At 37.8% G+C, this 25,019-nt stretch overlaps 1 protein-coding gene across 7 annotated transcripts in view; it reads right to left on the reverse strand.

The window, feature by feature from the left end:
• The window catches only part of ITPR2 (inositol 1,4,5-trisphosphate receptor, type 2), a 401,602-nt gene that overhangs the window by 138,505 nt on the left and 238,078 nt on the right, over positions 1-25,019 (reverse strand). For all 7 annotated transcript variants that reach the window (XM_014544263.1, XM_014544267.1, XM_014544268.1 and 4 more), the window contains 2 exons: positions 5,244-5,352; positions 4,082-4,269 (listed from right to left, as the gene is read on the reverse strand). In XM_014544263.1, the coding sequence (XP_014399749.1) occupies positions 4,082-4,269; positions 5,244-5,352 (297 nt within the window). The remainder of the gene's footprint in view (positions 1-4,081; positions 4,270-5,243; positions 5,353-25,019) is intronic.

Here is a 25,019-nt window from a genome sequence, read left to right on the forward strand (position 1 = left end):
GTCACTTTCTGCTGAGTGACTTAGGGAAGCATCTAGAAGAGGTAGGAGAAAGGAAAGATGATACACTCTAGAGAAGTTAGAACTGGCACTGGGTGGGGAGATGAAAAATTATTAATGCTAAAACCATGGGCTGGACAAACACAAGAGAAGTAAAGTAAAAAATTAAGTAAGATAATAGCCCCAGAGTTATATAACCTCGCTGAGAAACAGTGTGAAGAAAACTTATGAAAAAGCAACAATTTCCAGATCAAGTAGAGTTGAGCATAATCCAACTAATCTAAACAGCCAATTTGGGGGAGTTTGGCTCTGCAGACATGCTTTCCTGCAGGAATGCCTGGAACCGTGAAACTTAGGTGAGACTCTAATGACATCAGGTCTGGACATGGTTGCCTGTCCTGAAATTATCGATATCGACAATGTATAGTCACCGAATGGTGTATGAGGCTTTGGAAGTTGACTTCATATCTACAAGCGGAAGCTCCTAGGCAGAAGGCTAGCAATCCCTCAAGAAAAACAGGCCAAAAATCCACAGTAACCATAGCAACTAGAGTAAAACAGTTGAGCTGGTTCTGCTAATTCAAAGGATAAATGTAGCATTCACAGACCTTACAGTCCCACAAATTAAGCTGGTGCTTAAACCCTAATATTTTCAATATAACGGAGTTAGAGGTTGAAAGGGAATGTAATATATTAATGAGGAAGTTGTAGGAACCTCATGGCTTTATTAAAACAAAGATTTATAATTTATATAGTTCCTTGACATATATTATCTCTTTGATACTTTCAACTGTGTGATGAATAGACAGTGTTCTTATTTCAACTTTATAGATTTAAAAAATGATGCTTAGTAAAGACAAGTGAATTGCCCAATATTATGTAACTGGTAAGCAGTGGAGCAAGGATTTAAATCTAGATTCCCTCATTCTAAATCAGTAAATTTATCAAGTAACTTCTTAAGCTCAAAACTGCAAATTATTTACACAGACCACACCCCTTTTTTAAACCAGGCCTCTACAAATCTAACATTATGATTTTAACAAAGATAATAAGTGTGCTTTATATATGTGTATATAATCTCAAAAGTTAGCATAAGGGTTTCTCTTACTAAATATATGGTTTTTGACTAGGAAACTGCCTCCATAAGCTGCATAGAGTATAGGGAAACTCTAAGGTATTTTTCAGGAGTGAAGGGTGATAGATGAGTGACAGAGGAAGTACTTTCCCCCAAGAAGGAGAGGGGAGACTAGATATAGGAGGGCAGAGAAGGGAAATGAAGTGAGGAACTGGGGAGAGAGAATAAGACTAGGGCATGATATAGGGTGAATCAGTCAGAGAAATTTCCCAAGAGTGAGGAGGTAAAAGGTTGTTTTAGAAAGGAGATGTTGCCCTAGCCAGTTTGGCTCAGTGGCCTGCAGACCAAAGGGTCCCAGGTTTAATTCCAGTAGAGGGCACGTACCTTGGTTGCAGGCTCCTCCCTTGCCTGGGCCCTGGTTGAGGCTCATGCAGGAGGCAACCAATCGGTGTGTTTCTCTCACATCGATGTTTCTATCTTTCCCTCTCTTTTTCACTCTCTCTAAAACTCAATGGAAAAATATCCTTGGGTGAGGATTTAAAAAAAACAACAACAACTTAATAGAAAGGAGATGTTTATAGTGGTTAAGAACATAGACTCTGGAGCCAGACTGCATGGGTTTGAATCCTGACCCTATTTCTAACCAGCCATGTGATCCTGGATAAGGAACTTAAACCACTTATCTCAGATTCTTCTCTGGTAAAATGAGATAATATAAAAGTTACCTAATAGATTGTTGTAAGGATTAACCAAGCTAACACATGTAAAGCAGTAAGAACAGTGCCTGATATTTAGGAGGTATTATCTACCCTCCCTCTCAACCAATCTTTAATAAAGTATATTCCACATATAAATTGACTAATGTAGCTAGGAGAGGAATCAGAGTCCTGTCTCAGTACCACAGGTATAGATAGAGGTATCAAGAGAACCCATGAACTAAGAAAGCAAGACATTAGTTGCTAAGAAGCCTGTGAGAATGTGCAACCCCATAGAGACTAGCAGAAGTCTGGGAGAGTCATGAGTTTTAGACTGCGAAAGAGCAAGGATTAGGATTCCGGTTGACCTCAACTAGACCTCTTCGAGCCAGAAACACTCCACTGACTTCTGGGTTGTACAATCGTGTGGATACATGAGAAATCTGAATAGGGTAGAGCTGGTAAATGAAACTGTCATAACCCATCTTAGAAGGTTTTCACATACAAAATAATTTAATGCTCTTTCATTAACAAATATTTGTTGATGGATATAAAGCACTAGAACATGATCCCCTACTTTAAGAAAGATGAAATTGAATTGGAGAGGCAAGATGTCATACAAATAACAACAAACTAAGATAATCCCATCTAATGACCCTCAGTAGCCCAGAAGCAGGAATTGAGAAAGTACTATAATCCCAAGGATTGCTTCTACCTAAAGATGTCCCCAAAATCTTTCACTTCCATTCTCTGGATAATCTACATCTAACATTATAGAGCTGCCTAGACAAATTTCTCTAGAAAATCCAAGCTGAATATCTGGTTGTAAAAGAAAGACAACTGTCAAGAAAACCACTTAAATCCTGCCACCCCCACCCCTTGCACACCACTAACTTCCCTCAGAAGAATTTGTGCTGGAAAAAAGTACCAAGTGAGTATTAAATAAATAAGTGCTATGGGATCTCAGATAAAGGAGCGATTGCCCAAGGTCCTAGCCAGATAGGGAAAACTTTGTGAAGACCCATTCATTCATAGAGCCATCACTCCTGTCCACTTATTAACCCCTAGATTAGGCCAGACATGATACCAGACAGAAGGTATTCAAAGCATGTGGTCTCAACCTTTAAGGATCCATAATTTACTAGACTTGTTTTCTAACTAAGAAGTAACAGTGTTTTAAGGCTGTGTTTTGGTCATCGTGCTGTTTGCTGTTCATGAGGCCCTTATATCTAAAGCCCCTCTCTTTTTTTGCCAATATCATAAAATTCCTATTGTTCCTTGTATTTGATCGCTAAATAAAGGACAATATCCTAGTTCTTAATTAGATGTGACTTCTACTTGCCATGAATAGGAACAACGAATTCTGGAATTTCTAATTAGGTGAGAGCATAGTTTCCTTCTCTGACAAAGGCAAACCTAGAAAGAGCAGGTAGTGAGTGGCCGGACTAGGAGAAGGAGGAGCCTCCCCTATGAGCACTTCCCAGTTCTCAGGCTCACCAGCATGCTCTGCTCTGCCTTTGCAAGGACTAGGAGGAGGAGGAGCCTCCCCTATGAGCACTTCCCAGTTTTCAGGCTCACCAGCATGCTCTGCTCTGCCTTTGCATGGGGGGTGGAGGTGGGGGGGCGCCCAGGGAAACTTGGCAGGAGTTTCAAAGTGAAAATGGTCCCTTCGGAATAGTGGTCTGAGCCTCACACGCAGGTGAGCATATTGTTTGCTGCAGTAGAGCACCAAATTGATGAATGATGACTTTCAAATCACCCTGCCCTGAGCTGAATGGACAAATGAAATGGTTCTCGCCCTGCTAGTAAAAAATTCACCTACTCAGCCACATCAGGGTACTGAGCACTGGGAGATTAGGGGCAACAGTATGTTACTGCTCTGAACTTCTAACAATGTATAAGGGAGGGATGTGTGGAGAGGGGTGGTGAATGTTACTGAGTCCTGCTATAATGCCAAATACTGTGGGAGGAGTTTATGTTTATTATCTCAACATTTACTTCGTAGATGAGTCAAATGTCGCTTTTATCTGCTGGGTGTCAGCCTAAAATTTCCCTAAGCAAATCAGAATTTCTGGTATAATGTTAGGGAAGATAATTTTAGGGAATGTTCTGCTTCACTGCATAATTTGCAAAGCTCCATAGTTTCTATAGCAAATCAAATACATTTATAAGGAAAAGGGGATACAAGACTGGTTTATATATGTGTGCAGTCATGAGAAGCTAAAAGAAAATGCATTACTTTCCCTTGGTTTCTATGACAAATCAATAAGAAACACAAATAACAGATGTAACACTCATCATGATGAGCAGGTACCTGAGTTTGTGTATTTCCTCCTTCGAGCAAGGCAATGCCAAGTAAAATGCCTTCGGAAAAAATTCTGTCATTTTTGGTGTTCACTATAACATCGATGACAAGTTCAGATGCACCTTCTTTGTCCAGTAGACACTGAATATCTGACATTGATATCCCCATCTTATCTGAATCCTGCCCAGAAAAGCTTCCTGCGATTAGAAGATATAAATAAATTTTAATTACAGACATTATTAACATATAAGGTTTTGAAATTCTTAGACCTTATGAATATTTAAAATTGGTACTCTTTGCCTACAAAGTTAAATACAATATAAGCTTCAGATTTTTAAAAATCAAGTTTATAAAAACATAACTTTTAATGAAATGTATACCATCTGTAAATTATTTCTCTTACTAAAAATACTTTTGAAAAAGAAAACTAGCTTGATTTTTATCTTTAATTTACATATTAAGAAATTATAACTTAGTTTACTTTCCAAAGTTAAAAGACAAAATTAATACTTATGTTCAAATCCATCATTTTATGAACCTGAAATGGCAGAATGGTTCTTAATAGTGCTTTTCATTGATTTTTTTAGTTTTATTGAGATTTAATGGACATATAAGCTTAAGGTACACAACATAATGATTTGATATATGTATTATTGCAAAGTGAAGACCATAAAAATATTAGTTAACTTTCACCACTTCACATAATTAAAATTTTGTCCTTGTGAAGAAAACTTTTAGAGTCTACTCTCTTGGCAACTTTCAACTATACAATATAGCATTGTTAAGTATAGCCATTGTGTTGTACATTACATCCCCAGGATTTATTTTTTTAACTGAACGTTTGTACCTTTTGAACACTTTATTTAATTCCCCTATAGACACGTCTGGCAAACACAGATCTCACCTGTTCCCATGGGTTTTGTTTTTTAGATTAGACATAGTGAGATCACACAGTATTTGTGTTTCTCTGACTGACTTATTTCATTTAGCATAATGCCCTCGAGGTCTATCCATGTTGTTGCAGATAGTAATATTTCCTCCTTTTTTTCATGGCTCATAATAGTGCTTTATAAATGAAATTTTTATATTTGTGCTATTTTAAGTGAAATATGAGAGTACTGGCTGAAGATCTGATGAGAATTTTTAAATGAAGAAAAATGGTGAGACTTGCCTCCCCCTGGTGCAGATTTGCCGTAGGTTCCGGAAAGGTGTCCATTTATACCAACTCCATAATCACCTTTAAAGTAACGATTCAGGAGTATTTTTCTTAATGTGTTACCCTAAAAAAAAGACAAGAAAGTGTTGGTTATTGTTTCTTTTTCTAATAAAAGAGAAAAATATCAGTGCATTAAAGTGCAACTTAAATGCATTTCATCAATGATGTTGAGATGTGGAAACAATTTTAAACTGCATAAGATTTTTGGAGGCAAAATTTTGCAAATATTTCCCAATAAAATAACAATTTTGCTTCTCACAGAAATAAAGTCTAAAATACAGTATTTTTCAATAGACTGTACTAAGAAAATCACAAGTGCTATAAATTTGGGGTGCTTCAAAAGCTTAGGATCCCAGTGTTGGTAAGAATATTTGTGGCACCTGAAGAGAAATAGATAAACACCCTAAGAATTAGAAAGCAAGACCTTAATTAGATGAGCTTAGTAAAATGCACTAGCAAAGTGCCAGGTATACAGCAAGTGCTTGAAAAATTAAGCTTAGTAAGATAGTAAATTATATCTAATCTCCAAGAGCTTTATTAAAAAAAGACAGTGGGTAAAAAACACAGTGTATTCCTTTATAAAACATGCAATTAAAAATTCCTAAGTTTTCAATTTTGTACTGGTTACAAGACATTTTTAAAACAATATATTTTGTGATATAGTCATTCGCATGTACTTAAGCAATACAGATAACTCCAAATCTTCCACTGTATTATCTATTATTATTTTAATAGAGAAGAGTAATTTAAAAAGTATTTTTAAAGAATACTTGTTTAAACTATTTAAATGATCACTTCGATTACTGAGGTACTATCCCCATCATGCAGATATGGAAACTATGCCCAAGAGTCTATGTAATTAGCTGCACCTTATGCAGCTAGCAGATTGAGAGCAAGACCTGAACTCAGTTCTTGATTGCAAATCTAGGCTATTTTTCTACACTTTGCTGCACGCCCCCTTCCCAACTACGCCTCCCTGCCTGCTGTGACAAGTGGCTCACATTGCTCCTTCTCTTTCATGCTTTTGTTATCCTTCTTTCTCAAGCCCTTAAGATTTTGTCCTCACTTCTCATGTTGTCCTCCTCTCCTCAACTTCACTCCCCCCTGTCGGCAATTTCCTCTGATCCTCAGTTGCACAATCCCTTCTGCAGGTCTGACTGCCAAATGTGCTTCCTCCAGCCTTGACCTTGCTCTCCTAAGCGTCTCGTCCCGTTTCCACTTAGAATTCCTCAGAACATCTGGAGGTTCTGCTGGCACCTCGAACTCAATTTTTCACTACAGACCAGTCCTTCTCTCCTAAACTTGTTCTCTTTTCAATTTCCAGTTACGTTAAGGAGATCACAATAATTCTGGTCATTCAGGCTGCAAACTTAAGGGATCATTTACTAGTCCTAACCCTCCCCCAGCTTGTCAATGGTTTGTGAAATCTTGCCTATTCTATCTTTTCAACTGTAGTTTCCAATAGCGCCCCTATTAACCAAAGTGAACTATGCGATGATTTCTCACCACAGATTTCTAAGTCTTTCTCTTTGTTCACCTCATACTCTTTGCCTAAAAAGCTCCTCTATCTTACTGATGGACACATCCTACCTTCCCTCTTCATTCTACAAATATTCATTGGGTACCTACTGTGTTTTGGGAACTACTGTAAGTGAATAAGATATAGCCCTCCCCTCCAGGAGTTTACAATAAGGTCAGTTCCAAAATAGGCATACAAGGCCCTGTGGAAGCACAGAAGAGGAAACAGTGGACTCTGAAGAGGCTTTACATGTACACCTCCCATTAACCCATGTGACCACCAGAGGAAAGCCACCCTGTGCACAGCCAGTGTGCAACACATCTGTCCCAAATGTCACAGTGAATTTTAATAGACACTCAAAGTGTCTTGAGTTGTTTATCTTTATAGCAACTTTTATTTATTGATACTTAAGGTCTTAGAACACAAACATTTATGATGGCTTCCTATTTCATCTTTACTTCCTTTAAGACTGTTCTAAATAGGGGAGTAGTGAGTAAAGGTGATGACTGGTCTTGGAAGAAATAGTGAGATGTAACAGCTGATTCCACCAATGAAGACAACTCTACTACCCCTTACAAAACCTAAGTGAGGTGCCTGGAGAGGACCAGAAATGAAAAGTGTTTCCTTTTTTCTTTTAAGGGAAAGTCTTATGAGTTGAATTACTTTCATCTGGCCAAAGAATGACCTTCCAAAAGGGGAGGGAAAAACAAAACAAAACATTTTTTTGGAGTCAAATGAGCTTTTACTATGTATCTCATCACAGTAGAAAGAGATGCTATAAGAGAGTTTTAGACCCAGAAACTATGGGATTGAAGTAAGTTGTAGAGAAAAATGAACTGAAGAACTAAATTTCTTTAAAGGGTAGCTCAGTTTGTTGCACTAATCACGGTTCTCACCTCTACAGACCAATGTATTGCTTATCACCCTGAGCCTGTAAGATACACTGGCCCAGCTGTCCAGGCCTGTTTTCCTTGAAATTGCACAAGTAAGTGTCACTGTCTAGAAGAGAACCTGCTGTGACTAGAGGCCAGAGGCTGGGGTCCTTGAAAACTAGCTCCCTGTTGATTCTCCGTAAGAAAGACTTTAACCACTTCTCACCACAAACCCAACCAAGAGATAAACAAGAAATAGTATATTTTCTTTTAAAATGGAGAAATAGAAAACCGCAATTTACCCTTTGCTTTAAAAAAATGCCTGTTATATTGCTAGAAGAATAAAGTTGCTTGAAACCAACCACAGAGTGGAACTGTGCAACATCAAATTTTTGAAAAACATGCTATTTATCATTATTGCTACATTCTCTTCGGGCGCATAAAGTAAAATCACAGGTACTTATCAAATTCAATCACGTCAAAATCAAATGAGCAACACTCTTCTCATCCAATCCCAGCCTAGTTAGAAGCACGTATTTTCTAACTGTAGGCTATGGCAATGGCATAGAAAGGGGAAGGGGTCCCCATATCTGGGTTCTTAACTCTGGAGCCACACTGCCTTGGGTTCCAATCCCTCTACATCACATACTAACTGGATGATCTTAAGCAAGTTACTTTACCACTCTGTGCCTCAGTCCCAGAATTATTAAATGGAATACTCATATCACTTACCCTCATTGGTTTCCTGTCACGATCAAATAGGTGAAAATATACAAAGTATATAAAACAGTCCCTGGTACACAATAAGTGCTTTTTAAGTTATGTAAAGTTGACATGATTGTTGTTGATATTAATATTATCCAGATCATTTCTAATTCACAAAGTGCTTTTGTACACACTTTCTCACTTTATACCAAACCTTCCCACAAAAGTAAAATAAACTCTAATATACTAGGAAAATGGCAAAAATAATAAATAATAAACTACCCCAAAATCCTAATTTGTCCACTGTTAATCAGTCCTTGGAAGTATGTACTCATTAGCTAATATGCATACACTTCACTATATAAAATGTTCCTTACAATTTCAACTAACGTGGAAGAAATTCTACCTTGGTTCAAACTCCATAACTGGTGTTGAAAATGAACACAGAATAGGTTCAGATAGAACAAGATTATGTTCTGTGTGACTTAATCGCCCTCATTTAAGACTAGAAACCTTTAGATATTGCTATATCACAAGTTTAGCAGAACTGATTTCTTTTGGCAAATATCAAGTTCTGACTTGAGGGATGAGAGGCAAACAGTGTTCCAACTTGTCCTGGGCCTTCTTAATGCCTCCACTCTCTGTGATGGGTTACAGTGCTGAGAACACAGATGCAAGTCCTTACCACAAATTCCTTACACTCAAATCAAGTGATTGTAGGACCACTGTCAGAAATTCCGGTGCCAGGGTTGTAAATTATTGTCTCAGAGCTATGATTGCCATGGCAGAAATTTGGGGAAGAACTCAAAGCATATAAAGCCATTTTGAAAGGAATTCTACAACAATTGAGAAGTTTGACTTCTGTACTCGCTCTTCAATTCCAAAATGAATTCCCAACTGGGCTTCCCAGCGAAGGTGTCTTTGTTGGATTAGACCAAGTAGAAGGAAAAAAAAAAAGTCCTTTCCAGTGTTTTCCATATCACAGTCAATTCCAGGCCACAAGACACAGCCTTTAGCCAATGTCTTGATGTGAACACATCCCAGATGTGCTAAGTGTAACAGAGCCAGGATAACTAACAATCACCTTCTGAAATTACAACAAAACATCTCCATAAAAAGACATCTTCTGTGGCCAGAGAAGTAATGCTGACAGTTTGTGAATATCTGGGAGGACAGCTTTTATCCTGACCACTTCCTGTTGCACCAACTCCAATGGATCAAAAATTAAGAAGCTTAGAAATTAGTGTTTTTGGTGGATAGAAAAGATAAAAAATGTATTAGTCTTAGAAAGGATGAAATATTTTCTTTGATTCTTGAGAGAGCACGACACTGTTCGCCTTAATAGGAGGTAACAGCATTGACAGTGAATATTTCAGCAATGTGAACTAATCTGCTCCTTTGCCCCTGGGAAACTTATACACTAACGTAATATTTTTTCCATTGTGGACAATCTAGTCATCATCAAAATATGATACCACAACCAGAATCCTAGAAAACCGAGTCCTCAACTAAAAAATTCAAAAGGTAATAAAAATTGCAAATTAAAGATGCTTAACTTAGGGTTTCCCCTCAAAGACCAAAGATTATCTACGAATAAGCTTGGACAACACCTTCAAGGGGGCGATTGCATGTGCCTGTAGACCTCACATAGTCTTTTAACATTAAACTTGGCACTATTAGCCTAATTGGTGTTTCCATACCCTTTTCATTTAAAGACAGCATGTCTGATTAGATATTTTTTCTCATTTGAATTCCCAGGGGTAAAAAGCTACATTTTTAATTTTGAATAAATCATTGTAACAGCTGTGTCCTAATGGAATTGCATTAGGTCCATCATTATAATCAACTACATCTTCAAGGAACTCCTCTGGGAGAAGGTGACTAATCTCCCTATAATGTAGCTGTCTAATGGTTTGAATTTCTTGGTCACTGATCCCAAGGAGTATAGGCCAACACCTTCTCCTGATGCTTTTCCCCAGTTTTCATAAAGTGAGAAACACAAACTTCAGTAGGAATAATTATTACACAATTTCACAAGATGCTCTTCATCAACACAATGACACAATCATTATAATCTTGAAAAATATAAGGATGTCTCAACAATTTTAATAAAAAAGTTTATGAAATAAAAAAATCCCATTTACCATTGCAACAAAAAAATTAAGATACCTAGGAATAAACTTAACTAAGGAGGTAAAAGACCTGTACTCAGAAAACTACAAGACATTGAGAAAAGAGATAGAGGAGGACATAAACTAATGGAAGAATATACTGTGTTCATGGATTGGTAGAATCAACATCATTAAAATGACCATACTATCCAAAGCAATCTATAGATTGAATGCAATCCCCATTAAAATACCAACGGCATATTTCACAGACCTAGAACAAACTCTCCAAGAATTCATATGGGATAAAAAAAGACCCCGAATAGCCGTAGCAATCCTGAGAAAGAAGAACAAAGTTGGAGGGATCACAATACCAGATATCAAGCTATATTACAAAGCCACTGTTCTCAAAACTGCCTGGTACTGGCACAAGAACAGACATATCAACCAATGGAACAGAACAGAGAATCCAGAAATCAACCCAAGCCATTATGCTCAATTAATATTTGACAAAGGAGGCAAGAGCATACAATGGAGTCAAGACAGTCTTTTCAACAAATGGTGTTGGAAAAATTGGACAGGTACATGCAAAAATAAAATGAAACTAGATCACCAATTTACACCATACACAAAAATAAACTCAAAATGGATAAAGGACTTAAACGTAGGATGGGAAACCATAAAAATCTTAGAAGAATCCATAGGCAGCAAAATATCAGACATATGTCATAGCAATATCTTTACTGATACAGCTCCTAGGACAATGGAAACTAAGGAGAAAATAAACAAATGGGACTACATCAAAATAAAAAGCTGCTGCACAGCAAAAGAAACCATCAAAAAAACAACAAGAAAGCCCACTGCATGGGAGAACATATTTACTAATGTTATCTCCGATAAGGGTTTAATCTCCAAAATTTATAGGGAATTCATACAACTTAACAAAAGGAAGATAAACAATCCAATCAAAAAATGGGCAAAGGACCTAAATAGACACTTTTTTGAAAGAGGACATACAGAAGGCCAAGAGACATATGAAAACATGTTCAAAGTCACTAATCATCCGAGAGATACAAATCAAAACAACAGTGAGATACCATCTCACACCTGTCACAATGGCTATATCAACAAATCAACAAATGACAAGTGCTGTCGAGGATGTGGAGAAAAAGAAACCCTCGTGCACTGCTGGTGGGAATGCAGACTGGTGCGGGCACTGTAGAAAACAGTATGGTGTTTCCTCAAAAAATTAAAAATGTATCTCCCATTTGACCCAGTAATTCCACTTCTAGGAATATATCCCAAGAAATCAGAAACACCAATCAGAAAGAATATATATTTATCCCTATATTCATAGCAGCACAGTTTACAATAGCTAAGATTCGGAAACAGCCTAAGGGTCCATCAGAAGGTGAGTGGATTAAAAAACTGTGGTACATCTACACAATGGAATACTATGCTGCTGTAAAAAAGAAGGAACTCTTACCATTTGCAACAGCATGGATGGACCTGGAGAGCATTATGCTAAGCGAAATAAGCCAGTCGGAGAAAAATAAATATCACATGATCTCACTCATTTGTGGAATATAATGAATAACATAAATAGAGGAACAAAAATAGAGCCAGAGACATCAAAGCATCAAACAGACCCCATCTAACCTAAGTGGGAAGGCAGGCAGGTAGGGAGGTAAGAGGTCAACCAAAGGACTTGTATGTATGCATATGAGCATAACCAATGGACACAGACAGTAGGGGGGTGAGGGCATGTGCTGGGGGTGGGAGTGGCTGGGGAGAGGTCAATGGGAGAAAAAGAAGATGTATGCAACACTTTAAACAATATAGAACTTAAATAAATAAATAAATAAAAGACTGGAAAATTTTCAAACCAATTATTCATACACCACAATGACAATCCACTTCTATCTTCTTTCCTTCTCTTTTTTAAAAAAATATTCATTGTAAACACATATTACATTTCTGCCATGTGTCAGGAACTAGGAAAGGGGTTGTGAAAAACAATTATGCAGCATCTGCTGAAAGAATGTTCAAATACGATGGAGTTGAGACATATGGCACTGTTTTTCAAAATAAAAAATTCTCGCCAGACCATTTGATTCCATTTGTGAATTTAAACAGTAAATAGTTATATTTAAATTTTTTAATTGATTTTTAGAGAGGAAGGTAGAGGAAGAGAGAGAGAAAAACATCGATGTCAGAGTGAAACATCAATTGGCAGCCTCCCGCAGACCCCCTACTGGGATGGAGCCCGAAACATGTGTATGTGCCTTAACCAGGAGTCAACCTCTCCGTGCGCAGGACGACACCCAACCAACTGAGCCACACCGGCCAAGGTGATATTTGAATTTTGGATGATGATGCTGGAGATAAAAGTGACTTTAGTCATTGCTCCAGGCATATCAAATATCATAGCCTCTACAAATAGGGCCTGCTGAGAAGGCTTTTTAGGGGATGTGTCTGTGCCCCAAAACTAGTACTAAGGAAAGAAAACTATTTTCTTTGAGGCATAATAAAAGCCTCTCAGTATTTTATTTCCAGGAAGCATACTGACTGACATCAGACTCCACAGACTCATACACTTCAACCGATTTAATAAAGGGTCTTGCTTAAACTCAAGAGGTTGAGAATTTACATAACTCCTCACCAACAGTACTTGAGGATGGATTTTTCTGCTGATAATTGTTTAGTCTTCTGAGTAAGCAGTCTTCATCTGGTCTCCAGAACATAAAGAGTTCACAGAAGATTAAATAAGCAAGAGATGAACCGGCAAGCTTTCGATACCATTTCCCTACCGAAGCAAAACTACTAGACTCACACATCATAAATCACTCCCTCATAAAATTACACTCAAATGGCACTACACGCAGCCACTGAAGTTAAGCCCATAATCCCCTCATAGAGAGAGTAGGACGCTACTAGAGTACTATTTGTTAGTGAAAAAAATGGCATCAATATGCTGCCAAGGCAAACATGTGCCCTCACAGCAAAGGCTAGGAATCCGGAATTTCAAGGGGTAATTTCAAAGCTTCTGGGAGAACTCTGTGTTCCTGAGGGATGGTATGGTGAGAAATATAGCTCAATAATAGAGTCAGGTTATGGGAGGTCTCAGAGAACACAAGAGGATAAAGAAGGATTGGGAAGGGATGGGAATAAATGTGTGAACCGACCTTGATCTCAATGGTAATGTGAAGTACAATGGGCGGTAGGAAAAGTCATATTTAGCTTGCTTCTTTAGGTGCTTAAGTGCTGTGATACTGTTATATTTCCACATAATTCAGTAAAGATTTATGCATAAGTTCAATTTTGCAAAGTGGTGTAACAAGAGGTGAGGAACAACACACAAAGAGGTGAGACCAGCGTGCCTCTGCAGCCCTGTATTCACCTTCCTGTCTCTGTGGAGTCTCTTACGTTCCCAGTGCAGTCTCTGAGCTCCAAGCTAGTAACTACTGATCTACAATCAACAGACTGTCGACCCAAAGAGCAGTGAGAAGAGCACATGAATCTAAGAGCTGTCAGGGAAACAACATGGTAGAAAGAAGGAGAGGGGAAGAGAGACAGAGGTGGGGGAGGAGAGAGCCAAGAGAGCGAGAGAAAAATATTTCCCCCAAAATATTAGAAACTGTCCTTAAAAGGAAGGAAGAAAATTAACACTTGCATTAATTATCAATCAATGTAAACATTTTAACAAAACATGTATGAAGCTAAATTTTAATAAATCTGGAATATATTTAGAACTTCCTAAGATAGGAGAGAAATACATAATGGGATCTATGGAATGAAGAGGAGGTCTGCATAGCACAACTTCAAAGGAAAGTCTTGTCTTGAGAATTAAATGAGAATATCTACATACAATTTCACATATAAAACATACTATTTATGGAAGCTCCCAGCAATAAAAAGCTGTATACTTAGTGGAAATTGTAATGTTTCAGAGACCAATGTAATTGATTTGGATCTCAGTTCTGCCCCTGGTTTTTTGATCTCTAGAATTTTACTTGACTGCCCTGAGACTCAGTTTCCCCATCTGTGTATAATAATATCCATGCTGCCCTAACCGGTTTGGCTCAGCGGATAGAGCGTCGGCCTGCAGACTGAAAGGTCCCACGTTCGATTCCGGTCAAGGGCATGTACCTTAGTTGCGGGCACATCCCCAGTAGGGGGTGTGCAGGAGGCAGCTGATCGATGTTTCTTTCTCATTGATGTTTCTAACTAGCCCTCTCCCTTCCTCTCTATAAAAAATCAATAAAATATATTTAAAAAATAATAATAATATCCATGCTGCCAGGCTATTTTAAAGATTAGAAATTACATATGAAAAGCTCTATGTTCCTAGCCCACATAAATAAACAGTTACTGTAATATATTTTAGTGCTTAAAGGAAAATAAGACTTGCACAATTGATAATATATATAGCATATTACAACGCCCAGTGCCAGGAAGACAGCCAGAGCTTTTAACTGCTGACACACATATCCCGCTCCAACCTTCCACAATTTTTTGAGAACAGGCTAATGAAAAACAGCATTCATTTTGTAGATTACTTTGAAGCAAACTTGATCAGTATGTCATGGTTTCATAAAAATAACACCTACCCACACTTAGATTTCAACCATCCCTAGTACATGTACAAAGTAGAATTCTTCCGAAGCCAATTTAGATCAATGTAAGAAATATAAGAAAAATATTAAATATATTTATAAAATTTTCATGTAATAACTGTTCATTAGCAAAGACTATGCTTCTTAACTATTCTCCCCATATTCACTTAATGCCTTCTAATTCATTCTCCACTAAGTACACACAGGGTTGTGAAACAGCAGAGGTCTAGAATTCAGAATATATGAATATATAAAGAATGATTAACAAATCAGTGAGAAAAGTAATCTGGTACAAAAGTGGACAAGGAACTAAAATAGCATGTCATATAAGAAACACAGATGGCCAAGAAACATGAAAAAATGTTCACCTGCATTAATTAGTGATTATGGAAACATAAATTAAGACAATAATAAGACACCATTTATCAACCCACTAGATTGGCAAAGATTAAGTCTTACAAAAACAAATGCTGGAGAGTAGTGGATCAATTATGAGAATGAAAACTGGTTTTTATGTACACCCACTCTGGAAAACATATGTTCTCACCCAGCGATTCCAAAACATGTGCCGCAGGAGACACATAGTACCATGTCCTACACATTCATATTAGTACTAATATCAAAACAAACAATAAGCAATACATGTTGTACATCATGTCTTATACCCTTGGCAAATGTTTGAGATATGCATATTGAATGTTACTTGCATACTAAATATTTTTAGTGCACAAACTTATTATCTATGATTCTATGGCTAAAAGAAAGCAGCAAACTATTAGAATACTTAAAAGTAAGGATGAACAATTCCAACACTCAATCTGAATACACTAATACGCCAAAGTCCAAGTTCTTCCCTTGTTACAATATATCTATTAAAACAGAATTTTCATCTTTTAGTGAAAAACACATAAACCACCTTGACTCTGTACATCACACAAGGACCTGACTTAGCAACAGAATCTCTAATATTATGTGAACATGTCATTTTAAAAAGAGAAAAAGTCACTAATGTCTTTAAAAATATTGTTTGGGTCATAACTTACAAAACATGATAAAATTAAAAAAAATCTATTTTATCTCATTTTCCCATCATGAAATGAAAATCTTTCTTTTAGTGTTTGTTGTTAGAAAGTAAGAATTATGTAGACCTAATTTTGATCCTTTCTTGCATCAGCTTGTCCATGAGACCATATATGCCGTCTACTCTAATAGAAGCAATATCTGCTCTCATGAGCTCCTAATTGTGTTCCACATGTCAGCCATAATTTTCAAAGAATTTCACAGTGAAAATCTATGAGACAGTGATTTAGAACTAGTGGAAACTAGGAATTCTTTAAACACTCATCAACATTTCAAAGCACCCATACAATTATTTTCAAAAGCAAATGAGGTCTCCATGCAAACAAACAGAAAGATGCCCTAGCTGACTAAAGGACAGAGGGCCGAATGCCTACCTTAGGAAAAGGCTTTCTCAGAAAGTCTTTGACTGGGCTTATACAGTCTTTTGAACACAATTCTGAAAATCATTTGGATTCCCTATGGTATACACCACGGCAGATATTTTACTACTTTATCTAGAACTGCAACTGAAATCCAGGGCACTGAGAAATTAACACTTTATTTTTAATAACAGGCAAGGCACATCTGCTGCTAAGGAAGCCTAGCTGCTGGGTCATGCTAGGCTTGGTTCTGCACTGTCAACCTGGATTTTCACGGGCCTGTGAATCACCTGCTGACGTTAGCTTCTGAAATAAACAAGACAAAATATTCTCAGGCTGAAAAGAAAGCTTAAAATCTCCAATAAATTAGATTAGAGATAAATCAGCTATTTTTAATTAGAAAATTGAAGAGGAGAGGGAAATGAATCAGTTCAGATAGCTACAGCTTGCTGATCTAATACTCTCGAGCTAGGAAAGAATAAGTCCATAACTAACCCTCCCCTCTTTATCTGTCTGTGTGTGCATGTGTACATATCATTTTTATACTCCTGGATATTAATGCATATTTGTAAAGTTGTTTATCAAGTCTTTGAGGTATGAAAACTCTTGCTTTCTTCCCTGGGTATAGGTAAGCATAGATGACCGGTTTTTCTCCAAAAACAACAACAACAAAAACAACACCAAGTGAACAAGCACATCTCCTTTTCTATTATATTTCTTTTTAAAAATATATGTTTTTATTGATTTTAGAGAGAGAGGAAGAGGAAGGGAGAGAGAATCACTGATTGCCTGCCTCCTGCATACCCCCTACTGGGGATTGAGCCCACCATGGGGCATGTGCCCTGACCAGGAATCCAACAGGCCACCTCTCAGTGCATTGGACGATACTCAACAACTGACACACACATTTTAGCGTTTCTGATTACAGGTCACTCTGAAATCAACGGTGTGTCACAGCTTCACTGGCAGCATTCTTTTTCTTTCTGGTGACAGAATTGATGGCCTATTAGATATGATGAGAAGAGTTATATTGAATGAAAAATAAGGATGTCTTTTAACCTGGCACTGCAACATGACTGAGCTGCACTCGTACCCATTTCTCATTTTATATCAAGCAAGATGAAATGATAAATCATACCAGAAATTTGGAGATTTAATCTTATAATTAAACTATGTTCTTAGTGTTTTCCCTTTTCCATTGCTACATATTCTATATGATACCTAATTTTACCACCATCTTAAGTTTTGATGTCATGTGCTCTGAGTTGGGCCTGCATTAAAATTAGTAAAGAAAATGACAACACTGATAGAGAGAAGAGGTATATTTACTTACAAATCAAGAGCAATGGATAAGTAAATAAATAAGAGAGATGCGTTCAACTAATTTTTGAAGCATGGATAGTATTAAATTGCCCTCCTTAAAAAAATCACCCCTTGATACCACTTCATACTTAGGATGGCTAAAATAAAAAAGACAAACAATAAATGAATCAATAAATGTGGAAAATTATGACACTTATACATTGCTGATTGTAATATAAAATGCTACAACCACTTTGGAAATCTATTTTATAGTTCCCAAGAAATAAACATAGAGTTATCATATGACCCAGCAATTTCTGGCATAGGGACATGCACGAGAGAAATAAAAACATGTGTCCCCCCAAAAATTGTACATGAATGTTAATAGTAGCATTATTTATAATAGCTAAAAAGTAGGAACAATCCAAATGTCCATCAAATGATAAGTGGATACACAAAATGCAATATGTTCATACAATGGAATATTATTTGGCAATAAAAAGGGAATGAAGTACTGATATGTTACAACATGGATGAGCCTTGAAAACCTTGTGAAAGAAGGCAGTTATAAATAACCACATAAGTGTCTAAAAGAGGCAAATCCATTGAAACAGAAAACAGATTAGTGGTTGCCAGGAGCTGGGGGCAGAGGAATGGGGAGCGTCTGCTAATGGGTATGGGGTTTCTTTCTGGAGTAATAAAAATGTTCTAAAATTAGGCAGTGGGTATTATTCCAGATCTGTGAATACACTAAAATTCACAGGGTGAATTTTATGATGTGTGACTATCTCAATAAAGCTATCTCAAATAATAATATAAATCAATTAAATTGGTTAAAGAAATCCCCTCTTTCAATTATTTTTAAATACATATCTTAAAGAAAATAATGTCGGTTCTGTCTCAATTTTTGCTACACAGCAGAAGTGCTGCTGCTGTTTGCCACAAAGTTCTTGCCTTTAAGTGCATCTGTGCAACAGATGTATTGTAATGGCACACATTTTGAATGTTACATCTGTTAGTAAAATGTGAAGAGGCTCAAACTACAAATTAAATATAAAACTGTATGTGTCAATTAGGAGCCAATTTCTTGTTAAAACTGCCTGATGTTTAAGGCACAATAAATCAAGCTAGTATCTAGGCCTGTTTTGTGTCTTGACCTGTGTGGGAAGGCAGTCCAGTGCATGGAACACAGGCTAGACAGTTTCCATGGATACCTCACACCATTTGAGGTGTAGAAACTAAAAATTATAAACAACTTCACAAAAATTATGCTTCACATATTAGTAAACAAATATAAATCTTTCTAAAGAAAGGTGCTAGAATTTACTTCGTTGATAAGTGGATAAATAAGGGTTTGGGTTTTTTGAGGGGGTTGGAGAAAAGGGAGACCAAGTTTTTAAAAGGACAGTTTTTAAATAGTGTTAGAATTCATAGTCTAGGAAGACATATTCAAAATGCATCGATCGTCCTCAGGTTCACAGCAAACCTCAAGAGTTTTAAAAATACTTAGCTTTCATAGGAATCAACTATATTGAATTATTCCAGCTGCGTTTAATTAATCTGGCCACTGCATACTAATATGCTGATCTTTTCAAATAAATGTACACTGTAATTATAGCCAGGTCACTCCACCCACCGCCCTTCTGCTTCTTCCCATGAAATAAGACTACACATCTTCCAGATGTAGCATAAAAACCGCAGTGCTATTCGCCAACCGTTTCCAAATTAACAAAATAAAGCCTGGCAAAGACACGTGTAGCTGCCATGAGAAGAGGAGACATTCCTTACACCACTTTGCTGAGAAGACCTGACCACACACGCGCTTATTCACACCTTTAACATGTTAGAGAAGGAAGAATGAGGAAGTCATGGCATCAGCTTTCTCCATGTCCCCAAATCACTTCCCCTGTTAGGCAATCAAGTCAGGTTTTATTCCCGGAACTCAAGAGATAATCAACATGCCTGGGAAAGTTGTTTCCTTTGGACCACAGTCTAGTCATTACATGCGGTCCAGCATGAGGGAAGGGAAAAAACACCAATTGTCGTAATAAAGGAGATAAATAAATCAGAACACTTTAATCAAATGAAACCAATATGTGATCAGGACAATTTCACAAACGTGCCATTGGATAGCAAACCAGCAGAACACCCAGCATACCAGCAAGAGGCAACTGCCTTAGCCTTTGCCAAGCAGTCTTGAAAAGCATGCATAGGTTTTAATTAAGTGTGAAAATAAAGACAACGTTTTGAAAAATTAGAAAATGTTCACTGGAACTGCTGAGGCAGGAGTTGGTAGTAAAAGAACTCTACCTAGAAAAACACCCACACTAAACAGGACTCTGCTCTCAAGTTCTCTTCCCTGTTGCCCATTCTCCTCCCCTGTTTCTGATTCCCTGTCATCTCAATGCCCCGAATTCTTCCTGTTTTTTCCGTCTCTATTCACCTGAGCTGTCACCAGTCCCTTCTCTGCAGTCCCTTTTGCTTCTGGGTGTCTAATGTTTTAAAGGTAGGAGGGATCGCTCTCAATAGCAGCCCGTCAGCAGTGCAGTGGCCTTCGAACCTGCTACATGCTCCATCTCTGTGCCATTCCACTGCTCCTACTGCCTTCACCAGCTCTTTACCACCTTTCAAGGCCTCAGCTTAAATGTCACTGTCTTGGAAAAACTGTTTTCTGGACACCCCTCCCTTAGCTGAACTTGCATCCTCCAGTTCCACACTCTTACAGAGCTCTGGACTTCTCCCTCAGAGTAATTAAGGTAAAAAATAAAAAAAAAAAATAAAAAAGGAAGGAAGGAAGGAAGGAAGGAAGGAAGGAAGGAAGGAAGGAAGGAAGGAAGGAAGGGAGGAAGGAAGTCACTTGTCCGACTATTTGGTTGGTGATTGACTTTCTAACTAAACTCTAAATTCTATGAAGATGTAACAGATGGTTCACAAACACATCTCACGAGCTTAATAGTTTGTTGTAAGCAATAGTGTCTCAAGCATTTTTTCTATTTCCATATGCACCTGCATTCTGTCATCTATATAATCCCCTAATGAAAATATTTTAGAGAATCAGATTCTCATTTTTGAAAATCACCTAAAAAGTCATACTATGAAATAAATATTCTTCATCCTATTTTGGCCTCCAATGAATAGAAAATAATCACTCTCAAACATATGTGAGACCAACATATACGTGCGCCCGTGTTTGGGACATGTGTGGGATCGATGCATAAACAACTGGAAGATGGTAGGGTAGAAGGGAATTTCCGTATGTCCACTCCAGCTGCAAATTAAGTCCGAAATCCTAAGGTATCTCTGTCTTCCACTTTCACCCTTCATCCTCCAATGGTTTCTTCAGCTCCGACCTCCTCGATGCCTTTCCACATGATCTTACCATTCTGGGCACTAAGATCTCGTGCTCTGCAGCTCCTGTCACCTGAAATGACCTCCTGGTACCTCTCTGCCTCATCTGCTCTTTACCTCACTTCAAGCCTCTGCTGCAAACATCCCTCTGGCCGTGTTTTACCTCTGAATGGACAGAGACGGGAGCCAGTTTTTAATTGTAAAGCATCTGAGCAGACACTGGACAGGAAGACGGCTGCTGCATCCCTGGGAAGCAGCCCTTACGCCGGGACTGCTCAGGTTTGTGAAAGCCGTCTCCATCCTGCGCTTTAAAAGCCTCTGCTTAAGTCAGAATTAAGATGCATGATGATATTGCTAAATTAAAGCCCCTTGAAAAAAGAATATTAGTATAGTTGTTCCTTCTGGAAAACATGGTTTATACACAGTCAACAGACAGCCCTACCCTGTGAGTCTGTTGTTACCAATGCAGAGTGAAAGAAAACCCTCTGGTTTACTGCTGAGGGGCCACGTGCCAGAGGCTGGCCAGCTGGTCACCAAATCCTCTCCTTTTCTCCCAGGCACACGGCAAGACCGCACTGCCCAGCCTTCTGTGTACTCAGCTGGGGCCACGTGACAGGGAAGGAGCAAACAGAAGGTGAACAGAAGGGACACAGAATCAGCCCATGTGGGACTCTTGTGTCCTTTCCTCTTGTACTCTGATGCAAAAGGCACTGCACCCAAGGAAGATACAGACCCCAAGCTGGCAAGAAGCCAGGGCTTTGAAGAGCTGGGGGCAGGGGTGAGGTCATCGGAGAGCTGCCCTGCCAGAGGGATTTGAACTTTTCTTAGGCCAATGGAAGTTACCCTGCATTCTATTAAGCCACAGAGGTTTTCAGGTTGACCTGCTTCATTAGTTAGTGTGACCGTAAATAATACAGGCAGGGTGGGTCAGCCTGGATGGGCAGCCACTGGTCTTGTCCAGGGCAGCTCTGGCTGGGACTCTTCAAAAGGTGTTCGGTCCAGACTCCCCCCACCCCCCCTGTCTGAAGACACTCTGACTCTGAGCACACTTGTCATGATGCTGCCATGGAAAGTCATCTGGGCATATCATCTCATTGACACCAGCGTCTTCTCAGGTTTCCCTTAACTTGGTGCAGCATTCCCTCTTTCTCTGCCTTATCTCTCCTACCCAATTTTTCCACTGTCTCCAAACCATCATCATTTCAATACACACACATGCTTGCGCGCGCGCGCACACACACACACACTTCTCCCTGTAGGTGTCCTTGAATAGGCCCAGCCTCATAAAAGCTACTTAGAAGGAAAATCAACTGACATCAAACTCCAGAATTCAGCTGTGTTTCCACCAACCTTGTCATTTGTCCCACCTCTGAACCTCTGAAAACAATTTCCCTTCCACAGCGACAGCCTACGGTTTAATAAGCCTCTGAAAGTACTCAGAAATCCCTCAGTTAAATATGTCTTCTAAGAATGATGTGATATTTAGGAATGATGTGAAGCAAGGCCTTGTTTTTATTTCTTATTATTTTACCAGCAATGAAAAAAAAATACGAACTAAATTCCTTAGTATAATCAGTTCTCATGTAAAAAGCTTCCAATTAACTGCAATCTTTACAAAGAGAGCGAGGAAAAATGAAAGTGTGAAGGGAAGAAAAAGAGGGCACAAGCACTGATGGATGGTCCCGGCTGGAATTTGCATCAACTTAGTTTGCGATAAAAAGAACAAAGTGATTATTGCTACTTCTTCCAATGATATCTTGAGAATTACTTACAGGAATATGTATCACAGTCGTGCTATCTCGGAGCCTGCAATAAATTCCTACGAAAGATGTTCTTCTGCACTGGATCAATCACGTTCCACCCTGGCTGGAGGTTATGATAATTATTGGAAAGTAAATTGTTATGTTTTCATCTGACTGCCTGTTGCCCTGGCAGGTGTTACTGCCAGCTCTGTCTGGAAATAATAGTACATCAAGCTATCCTGGGTGACTTATGTAACCAGCTATTATCATTTGAAAATTGTCAGCTCCCGGATCTTGCTACTGTACGCCTAGTGACACTGCTGGAACACTGATTTCAGTTCATGTATAGCCTGACTGTTGCCAGGAACTGTATTTTAAAAGGGAAACTAATTCTAAAGCTTCACCTTCAACCTTAATTCAAACCATTTTAAGTTTGGTTGCTAATAATAACCAAAAAGGAATCCGATTTGAAGAACAGGTGACCTTAAATTATTTATTTTAAGTTATCAATTAAAACTTGCATTTAAACTTCAGGCAAAACACAATTACCTACTGCTGTCAGGATGTATAACAAAAGACTAAAATTAACCATCAAACAGAATGGAATCTGTGTATCTTCTCATTAACCAAAAGTAAGATGGTAGAAAATTATTCTCCTAAACTTTGGACACTTTAACAAATATAACAAGTAATTTCTACTTCAGTGCTCACGTATTTTGCACTATCAAAAGTAACAAGACACCTAAAAGAACAGGAGGAAACAGGGTCCACAAATCTTACTCAGCTTGAACAATTTGCTCCAGTACCAGCAAGAGAACAAAATAAAGAAAAAAAAAGAACCTATAGGTATAAAAGGGGGGACAGGGAAAGCCCCACAAAAAACTAGAAGCTTTATGTCATTTGTTAATGAAATAATTTTCCTGGCAAATCCAAATACTAGCACCAAATGTCAATAATGAACCTTTTTTTAAGGAAATGAAAGGCAAAAAAGAGAAAAGTAGCATCTCCCTCATTTTCTATGGGGACTTTCAAATTATTCTTATAAAATAAGCAAAACGGATGTAGAAACCTGACAAATAGTGATCAACAATAACAAATACCTATAACCTTTTATAAGTATCAGAGTGAGTGAGTGTGTGTGTGCGTGTGTGTGTGTGTGTGTTAGCAAATTCCATAACCCAGTGGAGTTTGTTCTAGGAATACAAAGATGGTTCAATAGCAGAAATATTCGAAAATCTATTAACAATATAGAAAGTTAAAGGAAACAGATATATTAAGTATAAAAATTACAGTCATATGCTCATGTTCTATAGATGCTGCAAATCCATTTGACAAAAATCAACATTTCTGATTTTTTTGTTAAAAAGCTCAAAAAATGGATCCTTCCTTAACAAAACATATTTATCTTAGCCCCATCCCCAGCATCATGCTTAATGGAAAATATTAGAGGCATTCCCAATAAGGCCGGAAAGAGACAAAATGTTCACTATTACCATTAATATTTAATATTGTGCTGGATGTACAAGCCAAAACAATTAGCAGATAGAAATGATTTTAGAGATACAAAATTTGGGAACTATCAGTATTTTCAGATGATGTCATTTTATCCTGGGAACACCAAAGAGAATATAATAAAAACTACTGAAAACAGAAAGAGAATCATTAAGATAATGAGATTTAAAACAATGAAGAAGCTCTCAAGATCAATAAGATATATTGTTACGTAAAAGGAGCAAGGTGCAAAAGTGTAGTATGATAAGTAATACAATAGCAGAGGTAAAAATACATATTTGCATTTGCTTGTATATGCATAAAGAAATTCTGAAAGGGTACAAGAAAATTAATAGTGATTTTCTAGTTGAAGGAGGGTGGGAATAGAATACAAGGGTCATGAAAGTGGGAGATAAACTATTCTCTTTACAGTATTTTTGTACCATGTGGTATATTACCTAATCAAAGCTAAGTTTAAAGTAACTTCTATCCCACTTCTAGGAATATATTCCAAGAAGCCAGAAACACCAATCAGAAAGGATATATGCACCCCTATGTTCATAGCAGCACAATTCACCATAGCTAAGAT

This window comes from Myotis brandtii, unplaced genomic scaffold (assembly GCF_000412655.1).
Source record: "Myotis brandtii unplaced genomic scaffold, ASM41265v1 scaffold358, whole genome shotgun sequence".
NCBI lineage: Eukaryota > Metazoa > Chordata > Mammalia > Chiroptera > Vespertilionidae > Myotis > Myotis brandtii.